This window comes from Rhipicephalus microplus, chromosome 3 (genome assembly GCF_043290135.1).
Source record: "Rhipicephalus microplus isolate Deutch F79 chromosome 3, USDA_Rmic, whole genome shotgun sequence".
Lineage (NCBI taxonomy): Eukaryota > Metazoa > Arthropoda > Arachnida > Ixodida > Ixodidae > Rhipicephalus > Rhipicephalus microplus.
In genome coordinates, this window is record NC_134702.1 from 146,172,648 (window position 1) to 146,188,783 (window position 16,136).

At 46.4% G+C, this 16,136-nt stretch overlaps 1 protein-coding gene across 1 annotated transcript in view; it reads left to right on the plus strand.

The window, feature by feature from the left end:
- LOC142802996 (solute carrier family 2, facilitated glucose transporter member 8-like) overlaps positions 1 to 16,136 on the plus strand; it is a 32,176-nt gene that overhangs the window by 1,518 nt on the left and 14,522 nt on the right. The window contains exons 2-3 of the mRNA XM_075888088.1: positions 15 to 241; positions 2,898 to 3,220. Of these exons, the coding sequence (XP_075744203.1) occupies positions 15 to 241; positions 2,898 to 3,220 (550 nt within the window). The remainder of the gene's footprint in view (positions 1 to 14; positions 242 to 2,897; positions 3,221 to 16,136) is intronic.

The window sequence follows — 16,136 nt, forward strand, 5'->3', positions numbered from 1 at the left end:
TTTCTTTATTCGAGGCGCGTAGCATGGCTGGGAATCTTCTGCCAGGGCTTCAGCGTGAGTGTCGACATCGTACTGCGCAAAAAACTGGCGGAGGACCCGCGTTATGGTCGAGACGTCGCCATAGCCGTCGACGACGTCAAGGAAGTTGGTCACATCATGGGATATGTGGTCGGCAGTGTGCTCATGCAGGCGACCGGTCGAGTCACGGCACTCTACCTCTACGGCGTCGGTGTAGTCTTCGGTACGCCTCACTCACATATCTGTGCAAGCACTTGTTCAGTCTTTCGTGCACGGTTTATTCTGCCTTGTATTTTGATAACGTAAACTGTAGCTGTGCAGGAATGTCTATTGGGGTCGAGAATCTTAACAAAAACAATTGTTATGGCCTTATCTACCGAACCTACACTACGATTATGAATGCCTGGAGGGCTACAAAAATATAAATTACCTGAAGTTCTTAACGTGCATTGACTTACAAGTCCACGAACATGTAGCGATTCTCCTACACGGAAATATGGCCAGCGTGTTCGAGAGTCAACTTTGTGACCTTTGAGCAAGCAGTCGAGTGCTGAAACCACTATGCACGACTGCGGCGGGTACTACGCATCTTTGGAATCCCTCTTTGATTTTGATGGGCTGTGCACGTCGCGCTCTTATCCACAATTTATGTCAATGCTAAACGGAAACAACACTTTCATTTGCGGGAGTATAATATACCGTGGCAAAAACTTACTTGTTTCTTTTTTGTCCTATTCGCATAGCTTGAGTTGATGACTGCCTGAATGATAACTGGATTGCAATGATGCTAGATGTTGGAGTTAACTGTGTTAGCTGTGAAGTTAACTCTGACGTAAGTCATATCATGATCTCTATTGCAAATTGCTTTGTCAAACCTGAACTCTGGGGTCGCTGCAAAAGAGGCTTGCTGAAAGAGCTGAAACACTATCTCCATAACAGTGACGACTGCATGTTCAAACCAGCCCAAGATTCAAAGTTTCATGAATGTGCTTTGCGCACGCACACTTTCTCAAACGCACGGGAATCATTCAGCGTTTGTGTCGGTGAAGCCTAATGCTACTGACATTTTTGTGTTTAGAGTGAGCGTTATAATAATATGAAGAGGCCAAACAGTAATAAAAGTTGCGCGGTTATGTTTTCTTCGTGAGGGATGACGTGTGGCACCTCTTCGTGACGTAAAGATACGTGCAATGAGTGATACGAACCAATTTATTGATCTCATAACTGGAGCGTATGTCTTCTGTCAAACACTGATGCACGTGGAACCACACTCACTCCTTTAAAAGTGCCCTCACCACATTTGCATGTGCGCATGGACACGCAAACGCTTCCGCCGCTCTGTGCCGCACTTCACAGGGCATTTTGCAAAGTACGTGTTTTGCTTACGCACGGGGAATGGCAATAAACCACCTCGTGAGAACTTTAAATAAAAAGCGCGTTCGTTGTTTAGAGAGTTCAAAGAAACTGCTTGCTTCGGGCCCCCCTCAAGTAGCAGAATTGTTCTAACATAGAGCTCTGCTCGAGCACGTACGTAGCAACCCCATTGATGCAAGCTTTGTGGAGGCTGTGCCATATGTCCAACAAGAGACAGTCGCTGTTTCTATCGTCGACTCGAATTTCAGGCTCACTTGCTCCGCCATGGTACGAACATCAAAGCCAGGGATAGCAGAACAGGTTGCAATCGCGCTTGCTATGCTAAATACTCGCAGAGAGTTAATATACAAGTTCAATGTGGATATCAAGGCCTACGAAACGAGTATGGCAGCCCCTCTGGCCTTGCGCATTCTCTAAAGTGTCAAAAATATCCCGCCCCATTCTCTCATTTGGTTTTCCGCTAAACTGGGGTCCATTGAGGGCACCACCTCTAACCCCAACGAGGGCGCATATGAGGATGTGCGAGGGCTCACTGACCGCGCCGCCCCCGTACTCTTTGTGCCTTGCGGAGAACCCTTACTCACGTTTAGCGAAACAGCTAAACACTTCTATCGGTCAAGACGGGTATTCCCCCTCCCACACCCTGCCTTGTGCAGGGCGCAGACATGCGGTTACCCTCAAACTATTTAAAGCCAGGGCGTATGCTAACCCTGTGGTTTTTATGCCATGTACCCTGAATGGTATCCAAGTGTGGATTGCCCTGCCTGTGGGCTATTAGCAACATTCAACCACGTGTTGTGGGAATGTGAAGCCATGGGCTCCACCTTCAGCGAGGACAGGTGGGCAGTGCTCGTACGCAGTCCCGAACTTAACGATCAAACCCTGGCCGTCTAGAATACCTGTAAACAGTCCGCCAAGCTCGGCTTGACGGTCCCTATAGGGGATTAGCCAGGTGGCGTGAAGTCTCTCCTGCGTGTTCACAAGATCATAATAGAGTTTCAATCAATCAATCAATCAATCAATCAATCAACTATCAATCAATCACAATGAACGTTAATATCTACGTTAAAATAAATTTGTAGGTACAATGAACTCGCCTGTGTGACATTCACGCCCCCTTGCAGCATGACCTGAAAAAGCAGAATGGCACGCAGATTGAGTTCTACCATCTTCAATGCGTTCACCTAACGCAGCCGTTCTATACTTCGCAGACCTGATGGCGACTTGGCGATGCATGCGATTCCATCACATCCAACGTCTCATTTAGTTCAACTATTCTTTACATTAAACCTATGCTCACTAACGGACACACTTTCTGATGTATTTATCGTCCTAGGGTTTATCGTTCATCAGGGTTTTCTTCTTCAGAATTTCGTATGTCACAGGACGCCCACAAAATATAGTTCACTTGAACTCGTTGGCTGGTATGCAGTGCAAATAAATTCCGACTCAAGGAGGAGCCATTCTTCAGAAAATCTTTTCAACGATGAGCCTCTCTTACGCAGGAACACTGGCGACGGTGCTGTGCACAACGCTACCGCACGTGCCGACGGCATTCCTGATCTGCGTATTCCAGGCCGTGGCGGGCGTGTTCGGAGCCGTGGGTAGCCTGACCGGATACGTCTACCTGTCCGAGGTGGCTCCCGACGAAGACCGTGGCATCGTGGCCGGCATCGAGCACTGCTGCTACCTGCTCGGCCGATTGGTCGCCAACATGTTTCCGAGCGCGTTGCCTTGGCAGTGGCTCGCCGTCCTCTCCCTGGCACAAAGCTTGCTCTTCGTTTTCCTCATGAGGTGGACCATTGAGTCGCCGCGGTGGTTCTTGCAGGTCAGTGAGCCACCATTGCGATGTTGGAGTATATGCGGCAATATAGCGCGCTACCATATTTTTGCTGATATACTGGTCGCTGCGGTATCAAGCTCACTCCCATTCGCTCCTCGTTCCTTGTACTAACCTTGATAACATGTTTTTCTAATCAACATAACTTCCCATACTGCTGCAGCCACGGCCTTGTGCTTTTCGAGACGTGTTCTTCGATAAATAGGTGGTACGAGCGTATAAGAATAAGCGCTGAAGCGAATAAGCATAAAGTGGGCCTTAAATCCGTGTGACATCTGCGCAATGTCAGTAACATGAGTTGTTTATAAATATAAATAGCCAGCCCTGCAAATGCAATTGACAATTTATCACAATTATGCCTACATGGGGTCTTTTTTCCAAAGCAGTTTCGAGGCCTGGTTGGATTCTCTGGTAAAATATTTCACGGTCACTTAGAGTGCTTTCGTTTGGTTAGTGCCAGGAGTCTGATATTTATCGTGTGCGTTTATCGGGTCAACGCTGCCGATGGCAGTTTTTTTCTCAGCGCCTTCGCGTTTTAATTACGAATGTTTGTGCTCACCGTCAATAGATGGAGATATACACTATTTTATATGGAACTTTACCTCTAGTGCCATGGTTGGCATTGGTGGGGGGGGCACATTAATTCAAAGAATAAATCAGCAGCCTTGCGACCAAATAAATAAGATGTTAAATTATTCCCTTCTGAGATTACTTGCGTAAAAAAAGAATGCTTAAGGAGATCAGTTCTGAGGTTGTATGGCCACACTTTCAATTTGCGGCCATGAGGAGAGGACTGATAATGCGCTAATTTCAAATATTCTCAAGGAATAAAACATTTTTCCTATATGAAATGAATAAAATAGTTTGTCTTAGAATAGTCACCGATCTTGCGAGCAATACCAATTAAGCTCTCTCTTCATACAACCAGAGATTTTGGTTTGGTCATATTTAAACTAATAAATACTGCTGCGATCGAGTGAATGCGCTGAAGTGCTTGAGTTTGTAGTTCATGAAATGGATCCCACACAGAACAGGCATATTCCAGTATTGGTCTATTGTAGGCCTAATATGCGGCCTGCTCAAAAGGGAACTCCGGCGTTTTTTCGATATTCACCAATTTCAATAAAACTTCGAACATATTTCCGCGTTGGTACCTTGGTGATATGTGCCAAATTAGACAACCATAAGTCATTTAGTTTTTTAGAAAATAAATTTTAAAATTGACAGCTGATTCTGGAATCACACTTGCGAACGCGGGCTGCCCTGTGTATGTGGCGTCAGGGCCAACGTTTTTTCAAAAAACCTACGTTTCCTAGCAGACGGATGCAGCGCACAATTTCTTCTACGAGTTGACGACAATGTGAGCACAGTTTGTCAGCTCCATACAGTGTTTTAGTATTCGTTGACGTCGCATCTCACAACATTGAGCAAAGAAGAAATAGAATCGGGGCATGTCAGATGCTTCAGGCGCCGGATGCTCGAAACAAAAAAGTTGGCGCCGTATCGGCATGTTGCACCACGAATGTCATCTAAAGACGATATATAGTCTTGTGACTGGAGAGAGTGAACAAGACGTTGATTTGATGTTCTGCGCAAAAATGGCAGCATATCCACGGAGTGAATGATGGGCAGTGGGGCGAAGCATTTGTCCGTTCATTCCTTCTTGCTTCCGTCCGTTCCTGCGCACGTCTGTGTAATCGTCCATGCGTCCATCCACCCGTCCGTGCGTGCGTCTGTTCGTGCGTCCGTCCCTGCGTTCGTCCATGCATCCGCGCCTGCGTCCGTTCATGCGTCCATCCATGCATCTGTCTGTGTGCCCATTCGTCCATCCATTCAGCACTCCAAGTACCACCAGCTCGCATCTTTTCCTCGTATATCCTCCGTATAGAAGCACCGCCATTCAGCGGACATTTTAAGGACTAAAGGGGAGGTGGCACATGCACATTTTCTTCCGGCTTGCGCTTCGGGTTTACTTCCCACCTTTAACCACCTCGAGTTCATGGTTTATACTAGTTCACTGTTTCATGGCTATGCGGCCTAACGCTCGCTAAACCTTTCCAAAACCAAGGAGGTTACACCCAGCGAGTATAACGTAGCAACCCTTTCTTGTCAGATCGTGCTCAATGTACAAGCCAATAGCTGCTAATGGGGATCGCAGCGTGCGCGTTACCTGAAGGCCTGTCTCTCATTCCCCCTTAGCAGCCATTAACATGTGCATTGAGCACTATCTTATATTGTTCAACAACGCACAAAAGAAATATATCACCGGAACCACCTTGGAGGTCAAAATCGTAAGGACTGCTATTTTGGGTATGTGCCACTGGTGGTTACGTAATACGAAGGACGCACAAGGTACGCCATAAGGAGCTTCACCCCTAAAAAAATCGGTGAATGGTATTCTGGAGGCGAGAGTCCCTCGAGTGTGCAGCGCAGGCGAACGAACGCATCAAGACCATAGTTATAGCGCGAGAACAGAACGACGACACAGACACAAGAAAGACACGAAAAACACAAGCGCTAACTTCCAACTGGAAGTTGGAAGTTAGCGCTCGGGTCCTTCGTGTCCTTCTTGTGTCTGTGTCGTTGTTTTGTTTTCCCGCGCTAACCATCGTCATCTCATACTAACTAGCCCAAGCTGCCACACTTTGAACGCATCAAATCACGTCACACGTGAGATGTGAGTGCCATCTGGCAGTTATCTTGGAAAACGAAGCGTGTATCCCGTCTCGGAGGTCATATGGTGTAGAATGTAAGGCGACGGGTAGGTGTCACCCCCGTGTCGTCTTAGCAAAGCGTTGGAAACACTTTTCTTTCGTGAAAGTGTTGCATGGTCAGTGCAGCGTGATAAACGCCACGGTCCTCAGAATTGATTATGTTTGCCTTGTCCAGTAAAAGATATGAATACAAAATAATTACGTGTTGTTATGGTGCCCCAGACATGCGCAATAATTGCTTTTTAATTGACAATCTTACAAGTGTGAACGCTGAACCTTGAGAAATATTGGTTAGTGTTGCGGATGGGGTTGGCCGTTTGGGATATCGGCCGGTCCCTCCGGCGCCTTTTAGGGTGCCGTTAAGGGTGGACTGTACAGACAAACAGATCAATTTTTTTGCGTCGAAGGTTTCCCAAGAAAGACATTTGTCTTGAAAAAAATGGCAGCATATCCACGGAGTGAATGATGGAGAGTGGGGCAAAGAATTCGTCCGTTCATTCGTTCTTGCTTCCGTCCGTCCTTGCGTTCGTCAGTGTGACCGTCCATGCGTCCGTCAGCCCGTCCGTGTGTGCGTCTGTTCGTGCGTCCATCCCTGCGTTCGTCCATGCAGCCGCCCCTGCGTCCGTTCATGCGTCCATCCATGCATCTGTCTATGTGTCCGTTCGTCCATCTATTCAACACCCCAAGTACCACCATCTCGCATCTTTTCATCATATATTCCCCTTATAGAAGCACCGCCATCCAGCGGACATTTCAAGGACTAAACGAGAGGTGGCACACGCACACTTTCTTACGGCTTGCGCTTCGGGTCCACTTCCCACCTTTAATCACCTCGAGTTCATGGTGCCCCGCCGCGGTGGTCTAGTGGCTAAGGTACTCGGCTGCTGACCCGCAGGGCACGGGTTCGGATCCCGGCTGCGGCGGCTGCATTTCCGATGGAGGCGGAAATGTTGTAGGCCCGTGTGCTCAGATTTGGGTGCACGTTAAAGAACCCCAGGTGGTCTAAATTTCCGGAGCCCTCCACTATGGCGTCTCTCATAATCATATAGTGGTTTTGGGACGTTAAACCCCACATATCAATCAATCAATCGAGTTCATGGTATATACTAGTTCACTGTATTCATGGCACTGCGGCTCAACGCTCGCTAAACCTTTCGAAAACCAAGGAGGTTACGCCCAGCAAGTATGACGTAGCAACCCTTTCGTGTCAGATAGTGCTCAATGTATATGCCAATGGCTGCTAATGGTGATCGCAGCCTGCGCGTTAACTAAAAGCCGAATGCTCCTGTCTCTCATTCCCCATTAGCAGCCATTGACATGTACATTGAGCACTATTTTTATTGTTCAACAACACACAGAATAAATTTCTCACCGGCATCTCCTTGGAGGTCAAAATGTCATACTTGTTACATATTACGGGCGACGAACGGGTGCCGCTATAAGGAGCTTCGCCCCTAAGAAGCCCCGCCGCGGTGGTCTAGTGGCTAAGGTACTCGGCTGCTGACCCGCAAGTCGCGGGCTCGAATCCCGGCTACGGCGGCTACATTTCCGATGGAGGCGGAAATGTAGGTCCGTGTGCTCAGATTTGGGTGCACGTTATAGAATCCCAGGTAGTCGAAATTTCCGGAACCCCCCACTACGGCATCTCTCATAATCATATGGTGGTTTTGGGACGTTAAACCCCAGATATCAATCACATCTTTAAAAAACAATGTTGCCGCGTTTAGATAGTAGCTGCAATGACCGCTGAACTTATCACTAGTCAGTTCCGATGAGCGGCACAGCTTGATTCCTCGTCGGATGATATGGCGAACTTGCTTCTCGCGTATCAGAAGATCGAGGCACGTGAACTATGTTTACTCTCTGGCCAGCCGTGGCAGCCTATAGCGAATCTCGTGATGGCATCGGTTACCCACCATAGACGACTGAAACACTCCCTATTTCGGTTTCTGTTCTCAGTCGTCGTTTTTTCCTTAATTAAAAATATTGACGAGTGCCGGGGTAAAATGAACCACCCTAGCTTTTTCAGGACTGTCAGAACTATTAGAAAACAACAATATTTTAGTTCGGTTGAAAATACCTCGGAGTTCCCCTTTAACAACATCTTTGGTTACATGCCTAAGATTTCTTTATAAAAAGCCAAGGGCTTTTTCGGCTCTGCCGAGAACCCTGCCAATAAGTGAAAACCATCCCCCATTTTCAAAAAAAAAACGTGACACGCAAATACCCGTATTTGGTTTTTTTCACTAACTGCCTAATTGGTAAAGATGTATTGATTTATAAACCTAAGGGTTCTTCCAGTGAAACGGACTTGAAAGCACGTATTAGTGTTCAGTACCATGTTTTTTTTTATGCCATACCTCCATCGCACCAAGGTAATCCTGAAGCAGGGCAAAATTCATTTGGTCAGTCGGTTCAGTATACAAAACACAGTCGCCAGCAAACAGTTTAATTCGATACGAAATTGTATCTGGAATAACATTATTAACACAAATAAGAAAAGCGGACCCTGTACAGAACCTTGGAGAACCGCTGATGCCACCAAAACTAAACGGAAACTTGATCGACCAAGAACAACCTTCTGTTTTTATGAAGTTAAATAGTTCATTTTCCACCAGCAAATGGTTTGACCAATGTTCAAATTATGCAGTTTTTTTAGAACGGAGTGTGATGCTGTATCGAAGGCCTTTGTGAAGACCAAAATTAAAGAACACATCTGTCCTATATTATAATACATTTCAATCAGCTGGGTTGCACGTGAAAAGCCCCGTCTAAACGTGTTGTTTAGGAATAAAAAAATAAATTCAAATCAGTTTATTCATTATTGCAGAAAAAAAAGAACATTATCAAGTAGTGTACATTGAATCGGAATCAGAGGGAGAGGCTTGTAACTGATACATCTGATTTAAAGCCACTTTTAAAAAAATTGCCCGCAGCTTCCCTCGGGGGAACACTGAGGAGGATGCGGAAGCGGTTCCGCCAACAGTTTGGCCGGCGCTGGTCGAAGGGACGTCGATCATTCTGTTTGTGGATTCGTTGGCATTCATTTCACGGCGACTTCGGACGTCGACGCGCCGTACAAACCAACGGACGAGCGGCAACTGAGCGAGCGAGCGCCGACCTTGAGTATATATACAGCGCGACGGCGCATGCGCTGTCAGCTGTCGATTGTTCTCGAAGGAGAAGCGCGCGCGGCACAGATGGTGGGCGACGGCGCGACGGCGCATGCGCGCGCGTCAGCTGCCGAATGTTCGAGAAGCGGTGCGGACGGCGCGGACGGCGCACTACAAGGCGCGAGTATAAGATGCTTCCGCATCTAAAACGGGCACAACATCAGCTACTTTCCAGTCGTCAGGAAGCTTCCTTTCATCGAGTAGTTTTTTATATAACATACAGTTGGCGAGGCACTGCCTCAGAGCAATGTATTAACACTCCTTGGGATATAACATCTAGGCCAGTTGATATACGTTCATCAATGCTCTGTAAAAACCTACTTAAGGCATTGAATGAAAGCTCTGTCTTACTGATAAGCCAGCAGTGTTCCTTTTTATTTGTGACAATGCCTTGTGTAGGAGTCGTTGAAAAGTGTGGGTTTCACCCTATCTTTAGTTTCAATCTCGCCACACTCACACACATTTGCTGGGCTGAACTCTTCACTGCCAAATCATCCCGCATACTTCCAAAACCTCCCCTTTTAAACTGCCACCAGTGGCAACACGGACGTATAGCCTTTAAAACGAGCATGCGCTGCCTACGGGAGGCGCTTCTCATCAACGCCGTCACTACCCACGAGCCTTGTTGTGTGGCCATGCCGCAGGACGCTTGGTCACTTAGCAATCGAATGTTCACTACAATATTATTGCTCCTGTAAATGCTGGCTTTACTTCGTAAAACATTGGATTATGTTGCTATCGCATTCATTGCTTCGCACTTTTGGCGATACTGTGAATATTTTTAGCCTCTTAGTAGCTCTTTCAAAACAGAATAAATAGTGCCCACATTTGATTAATTATCCCCATTTAGCAGCAATACCAAAATACACACAGCATCAAAGCACTCCGCCACTCCATCACAAAAGGCTCTTGAGTAAGGCAACCCCAGGCACATAAAACTCATGGCGCATTTCCAGTAGAATTGTTTTTAGTAAGCTGCAGCACGTGCAGGAGCAGATTATTTCATGGCCGCGTGCTGGTGGTGCAGCCTAGCCTAATGCCGCTGAAAACGCTGGGTACGTATCTCGAGGCCTTGACTCTCACTGCCGATTTGGCTGTATAGTTCAAGGCACCGGAAACCGAAACTTGAGCTGGCCACCAAATCCGTGATGATTCACCTTGCAGTGGAATTCAGCACTGCACTCACTGGTGTAGGTTGGCAATACCACTATAGCAGCAGGCTCTCCAATAACCAACAGTCCGATGAAAGCTTGATGCAGAAATACAGAATCTGCAGAACATGCAAGAACAGATAATTTCGTGGCTGCATGCTGACACCGCAAACTTGGCCCCCTGTTGCGCATACCGACATTTCGTGGGCTCGTTGCCCATTACATACGGTTATGTGTCACGCGTGTACACATGAAAGGGTTTGTGAAAGTCTGGGGAGAGATTTTCACGTTAGTAATACAAAGACAGTCATATGCGTCAAACCATCTTACCCTCCTCTACAAAATATTGGTCTCCCCATAATTAAGGAGGCAACCACGAGAACTCAAAGGCGTTGGTGACTAGGTATATATATATATATATATATATATATATATATATATATATATATATATATATATATATATATATATATATATATATATATATATATATATATATATATAACGCTAAACGCTAAAAGTGCTTGCAGATTGCTGAGAATACACAGCATTAAAAATTTACGTGCTTCGCACAAGAAGAGGGCCCGATGAAATCAGAGCTGGGCAGCTTTTCTTTATTTTACGTTTCCTCTTTCTCTCATATTCTCATACTTTATCGTTCTTTTTTGCAGTTTTTCTGTATTTTTTACGTCTTCATTTGTCTTTATTTTTGTTTTCATTTTTCTTGTTTCTCTTTCTTGCCCTCTTTTCATTTTTCACTAGCTTCCTTTTTTCTGTATTTTTATACTTAGTTTAGCGCGTTAGGCGAAGCAACGACAGTATACAAGCGCCCCAAGCCCGTAATGTGCCCCGCTTTTGCAATGCCGCGTGGTCTTCTTTGTTTTATTGCACTCCTTGTTCTCGCATGAGAATTCAATTCAGACTTTTTTATGCGCTTGGTACAACTGTTGGTGTGTCCTTGTTATTTGGCCAAAGGGCGTTAGCACTCTGTCTTGTTCTCTGCATATACGTGCGTATGCATAAATATTTTTTTTTGTGCACAAGCTTCAAATCCATGCATGCTTTCAAAAAGGGGAATAACGCCGCATGGTCTTTTTGTGCGAAAGCCATGGCTGGAAGAAGACAACGAAGGTCAGTGTCAGCCCTTTCTCGGCTATTTCACGATACAGTCCGAACCACGGAACGTTGTCTATAAAAGCGTGACAATATAGTCAAGGTCAAAAAACGTGAGGAAGCAGGAGGAGGAACCACCTTTATCACAGAGAAGGCATGGTCCTCAAGGTAGCTTCACGCAGGCACCGATTATTTCGACCCACGTAGTAATAGCGTGCTGTTTCACTTTATTGGGAGTTTTAATAAGCTCGCCCTCTTCTAACCATGAGCGAGCTGGCAGGAGCAGTTTGGGGGAAGGAAAGCCATTACAGCCCCACAGTACGTGATTTTGTGCAACCAATGCTTCCGCACTGCAGTTTTGGCAGGTGGGGTTCACCGATCCACATGCGATAAGCGCCAGCCAGTGAGGACGAAGCAAAAAGTAAACTTGAATGCGGCGGACTATTGTGGCGTGCGCATCCGTAAAGGTCTTCATCGGGAGATGAGGTAGACGCGGCGATCCCTTCTGTTGAGTTTGTGATTTATTTAAAAGAAGTCCGTGCCTCACCACGGAAAACTGGGTCCGACAAAAGCGCCCCCCGGTTTGTTGGACCTCGGGCTACGTCGTGCGCCTCCACGTTCCCAGGGTTCCCCCAGTGGGCAAAGGAACCTACGAGTGGACAGGGGAATACTAATACTATTGTCTTGTAAGGCTGACAGTTTCTTTTTAAATCCTGTCTGCTCGGTTGCTGATGATCCCCTTCGAGGGTTTGATTATAGCTCTCTTGAAGTCAATGAATATCGTTTGGGTGGAGGCGCTCGTCATGGACAAAGCGATGCCGGTATCTTCAGCGTCCACGACCGAGGGCACCTGTACAGACTTACAGAGACGGTGTTAGTAATCTGTGCCCCTCCGGTCACCACACTTACGGTATTGACCGCGAAATCAAGCAGAGTCACCGCCTGCCGTCAACTTGCGGAAGTGGCGAAGTGTGGATTGCTCCGCGCGTCGTCTGCTAGCCCCATCTCGTTTTGTTTCTATGTGCGCGTGCGTCGTGCACGTTCTCAACGTGTGGTTTGTCAGGTCATGTAAGCGCGAGCGTAACTGTTTCTACGCATGCCGACATGACGTACAAAAGGATTTGGTCTTGCTTGGCTGCTAATGCATAACTAAGATCGGCGAGTGCAACTTTCCAGAGTGCTGTTTATTCTCGCATTCTGCTTCAAGCACATCGCAAAATGCTCTTCGCATCCTCCCAAACGTGAGGACTATTAAATGCTGGGCGAGTGCAGCATTTTATGGCGATTCGGTTGTGAACACACACACACACACACACACACACACACACACACACGCACACGCACACGCACACGCACACACACACGCACACGCACACGCACACGCACACACACACACACACACACACACACACACACACACACACACACACACACACACACACACACACAGGCACTGCGCTATGCATTTGCGTGCTGTTGGTAGATGTACAACTACGGCACTATACTTTATCAATCATGCGAGGAGCCTTAGTTGTGTTTGTCTGGCCGTTGTACCACTTCATATGAATGTTACTATCGCATAAACTGTGACACAACGGCACTTAAACTGTATTTGAAACAGAGTTACCGCGCGCAACAGTGTGCTTAGATTTAGGAACGTTTTAAAGAGCCCATACGTCAAAAGTAATTCAGATGGCATGCCTTGTTAATAATGTCGTATACCTTCATTGAAAATTTCATCTTTTTTGACATTGTTTTCAGCGTTTGTGTGGCATTGTTAGTGACTGACAGAAAGCGGTGGTATATTTTTGTCTGAAAAAAAAACACACATGCTGGTCCCATTAACCAGACCTTTGTTGTAGCACCGTCATGCACATATTTTATCGAAGAAAGCTTTCTGCTGAACTCTTATATGAGATTTTTACTGGTGCAAGAACATGCGCCTACACGTGGTAAACGCAGTGTAGCGCAAAGTGCCGTCAGCCACTAAGCTTTCGTGACTACACTTATCGGCTGTCCCACAATTGTTGGTGAACAGAATGAGAGGAAAAGGAAATCATATGCGTATAAGGTGCGAACAATGGTACTGAAATAATCGCACACATTTGCGGGTATTCTACGATCTTTTTTTTTTGGTATGCAGATGACAAAGATATCAATAAGTAGTTCATTCCCGTTTCAGCAGTGCGTAGCAGACAAAATACAAGCTAACCACGTACTAACAACACAGCAAAGGCGTCATTTAGCGCGAAAGCGGGAAGAGAGTAGTCCAGGGCAGGCATTCCTATGAAAGACAGAATGCGCTTTACTCGCAGGTAATGTTAACCTTGCATGGGCGTCGTACACCTATTCCGTAAAGAATAGCGTAGATATTGACAGTAAACTGTAGTCAACGCATTTTATCTGCCGATAATTGGCTCAGACTGCACGCAACGAAGCGCCGCTGCGTGTATTTGTATGCACGCCGCCGACCACCTATCCACACTTGCGCGGGACTGTGCTGCTACCTGTAGCCCGATCTTGCTGCAAATACCATTGGTCATTTCGTTTAGCCGCTTCCACGTACGTGACAAAGTGGGTTTTTTTGTACATCTCATGGTCTATCGCTCTGGCAGACTGCCTTCCATGATGTCGGCCCGGTAGCATGTTATTAGGCAGGGGCTTAACCACAAGGTGGTGTCTAATCACCTGTGATAGCGTAGTCCGCCCCGCCCAGCTCATCACTAGGTTATTGCCTAGTCTCTCAAGAACACCTCTACCCACTTCAGTAAATAAGAAACAGGCTACTTGCGCACTTTTTGCGCCTCAGTGAGCTCACCGAAAATGGTATAAATACCTAAGTCTATAGTAATCGGTCGGAACGTGCATGTCTAGGGAGACCTATGGCCGATTTGTAAGACACACTGTAAAAAAAAGTTTCGAGGTGGGAGGAAAACGCTTGTCCTCTAGCGTCCCCCTTACTCGGAGAAATTTTCGGTCTGGGCCTCCGGAGCCAAGTGTTTACTTTAGATGGCCAGAGGAAATAGTGCGGCACATCCGGAGAACTTTTCCACTGGTATTTTACATCGGCAAGCTGGAGCGAATGCGTGGCATCGCCGGAGAATTTTTTCCGGCCTTTGGCTCTGGCTTGCCGAAGTGATTACGTGCAAATGCAACTCCGGAGCATTTTGCACAGGTATTTCACTCTGACTATCCGGAGCTTTAGCTGGGCACCTACGAATTATTTTCAAAATGACCTCACTTCATCTGCACTGAATTTCAGTGAGGTGCATTAGCCTTTTTTAAGTGTTTTGCTCACCTATTTATTTATTCTGTACCGCTCGCGTTACACGTCGGTTACATTAAGGAATTCAAAAATCTGAAGCAAGCACTGTAGACTTACTGTGTAATTTTTTCACAGAGCTCTAGCAGGTTACATAAAGTCCACAGCACTCAAGTGTCAAGTGCAGCGCTTTGAAATAAAGGCCAGAATGCTGCGAAAAGATGCACGACAAACGACGAAAGTGTGGCCACCGGGAACAGCTGTTCAACATCGCCAAAGGGTTATTCATCAGCTTCATTGACGATGCAAGGGTTCTACTGATTGCTTCCCGCAAAATTTTGGAAAACAATTATACATGAAAAGTGCAAATCACGCCAGAGGCAAGAAAACTGAGGGAACTGAAACCACGGGTACTCACTAAATTCTATACAGTCAGCGAGTACACAAGAACAACTAGCTTCTTAAACCAGCCTAACACACAAACACACAAAAAGACAGAACGAGCATTTTATATCTAGAAGTAGATCGCATGTGCTCCGGTGTGAGATAGCAGCTAGGTAATGAAAGCGCATCTCCTTGACGTTAACAAACTTAAAAACTGGTGAGCGTTTTCCATATATTTCCAAATTGATAGCTCTACTTCCGCTGAAACATTTGAAAGCTTTTTTTTTCACTAATATGAGCGAATTTTTGTGCTCTTTATGACAGCATCAGCAATTCATTTTATCAATGTCGATGCTGATAGTAATATTGCCGCAGTTGTGTTAGAAAAAAAAATAGACGTGGTCCAAACAACGCGCTGTCACAATTTCTACTGTTTTACTTACATCCTGTAAAACTTGCTTATCATTGATAACCAGTTTGGTATCAAACCAATGTTTCTCAATCTTGGAAAAACCTGAGAAGATTAGCACAGATATTTGAAGAAGAGCTCACTCACCTCTCTTTCGCCGCACCAGCGATGACCGAGCCGCTCAACACTCGTGATATCACAATAAGGCGTTCACTGCGCGGAACCATCACAAGGCTATAGTTGCAACAACTCCGTTCGGTCTATGACAGTCTTCCTTGCTGCTTGTAGTCATTTGTGGTACCTAGAAGGTACACAGAACGATTTCTCTTTCGAGAACGCGACTGAATACTTCGCACAATCCTCACTCCACCGGCTTGGCCTATGCCATGTTGGTCTGTGGGAAACGGCCTCCCGGTGGTGAGGCTGCCGACGTCACTCCTTGAAAAGCCAATGGATGCCGTTGAGCGATGAGCCGCAGCCATTGGGGAGCATCCACTGGGGCAAAGGCGATGTGACGGAGCGATTTAGGTGCAACCACAAGAGCGAATTCAGAGCATTGACCTCGTTTTCCTCCGGTTTCGTTGGTCCAGCGCCCACCTGAGGAAAACAGTGGAAAACAAATGTATTTGCTCCGGTACAATCTGGTTTGAGTGAGGCCACCAGAGCAGAGCAGGTTCATCATCCTCCGATTGCTCCCA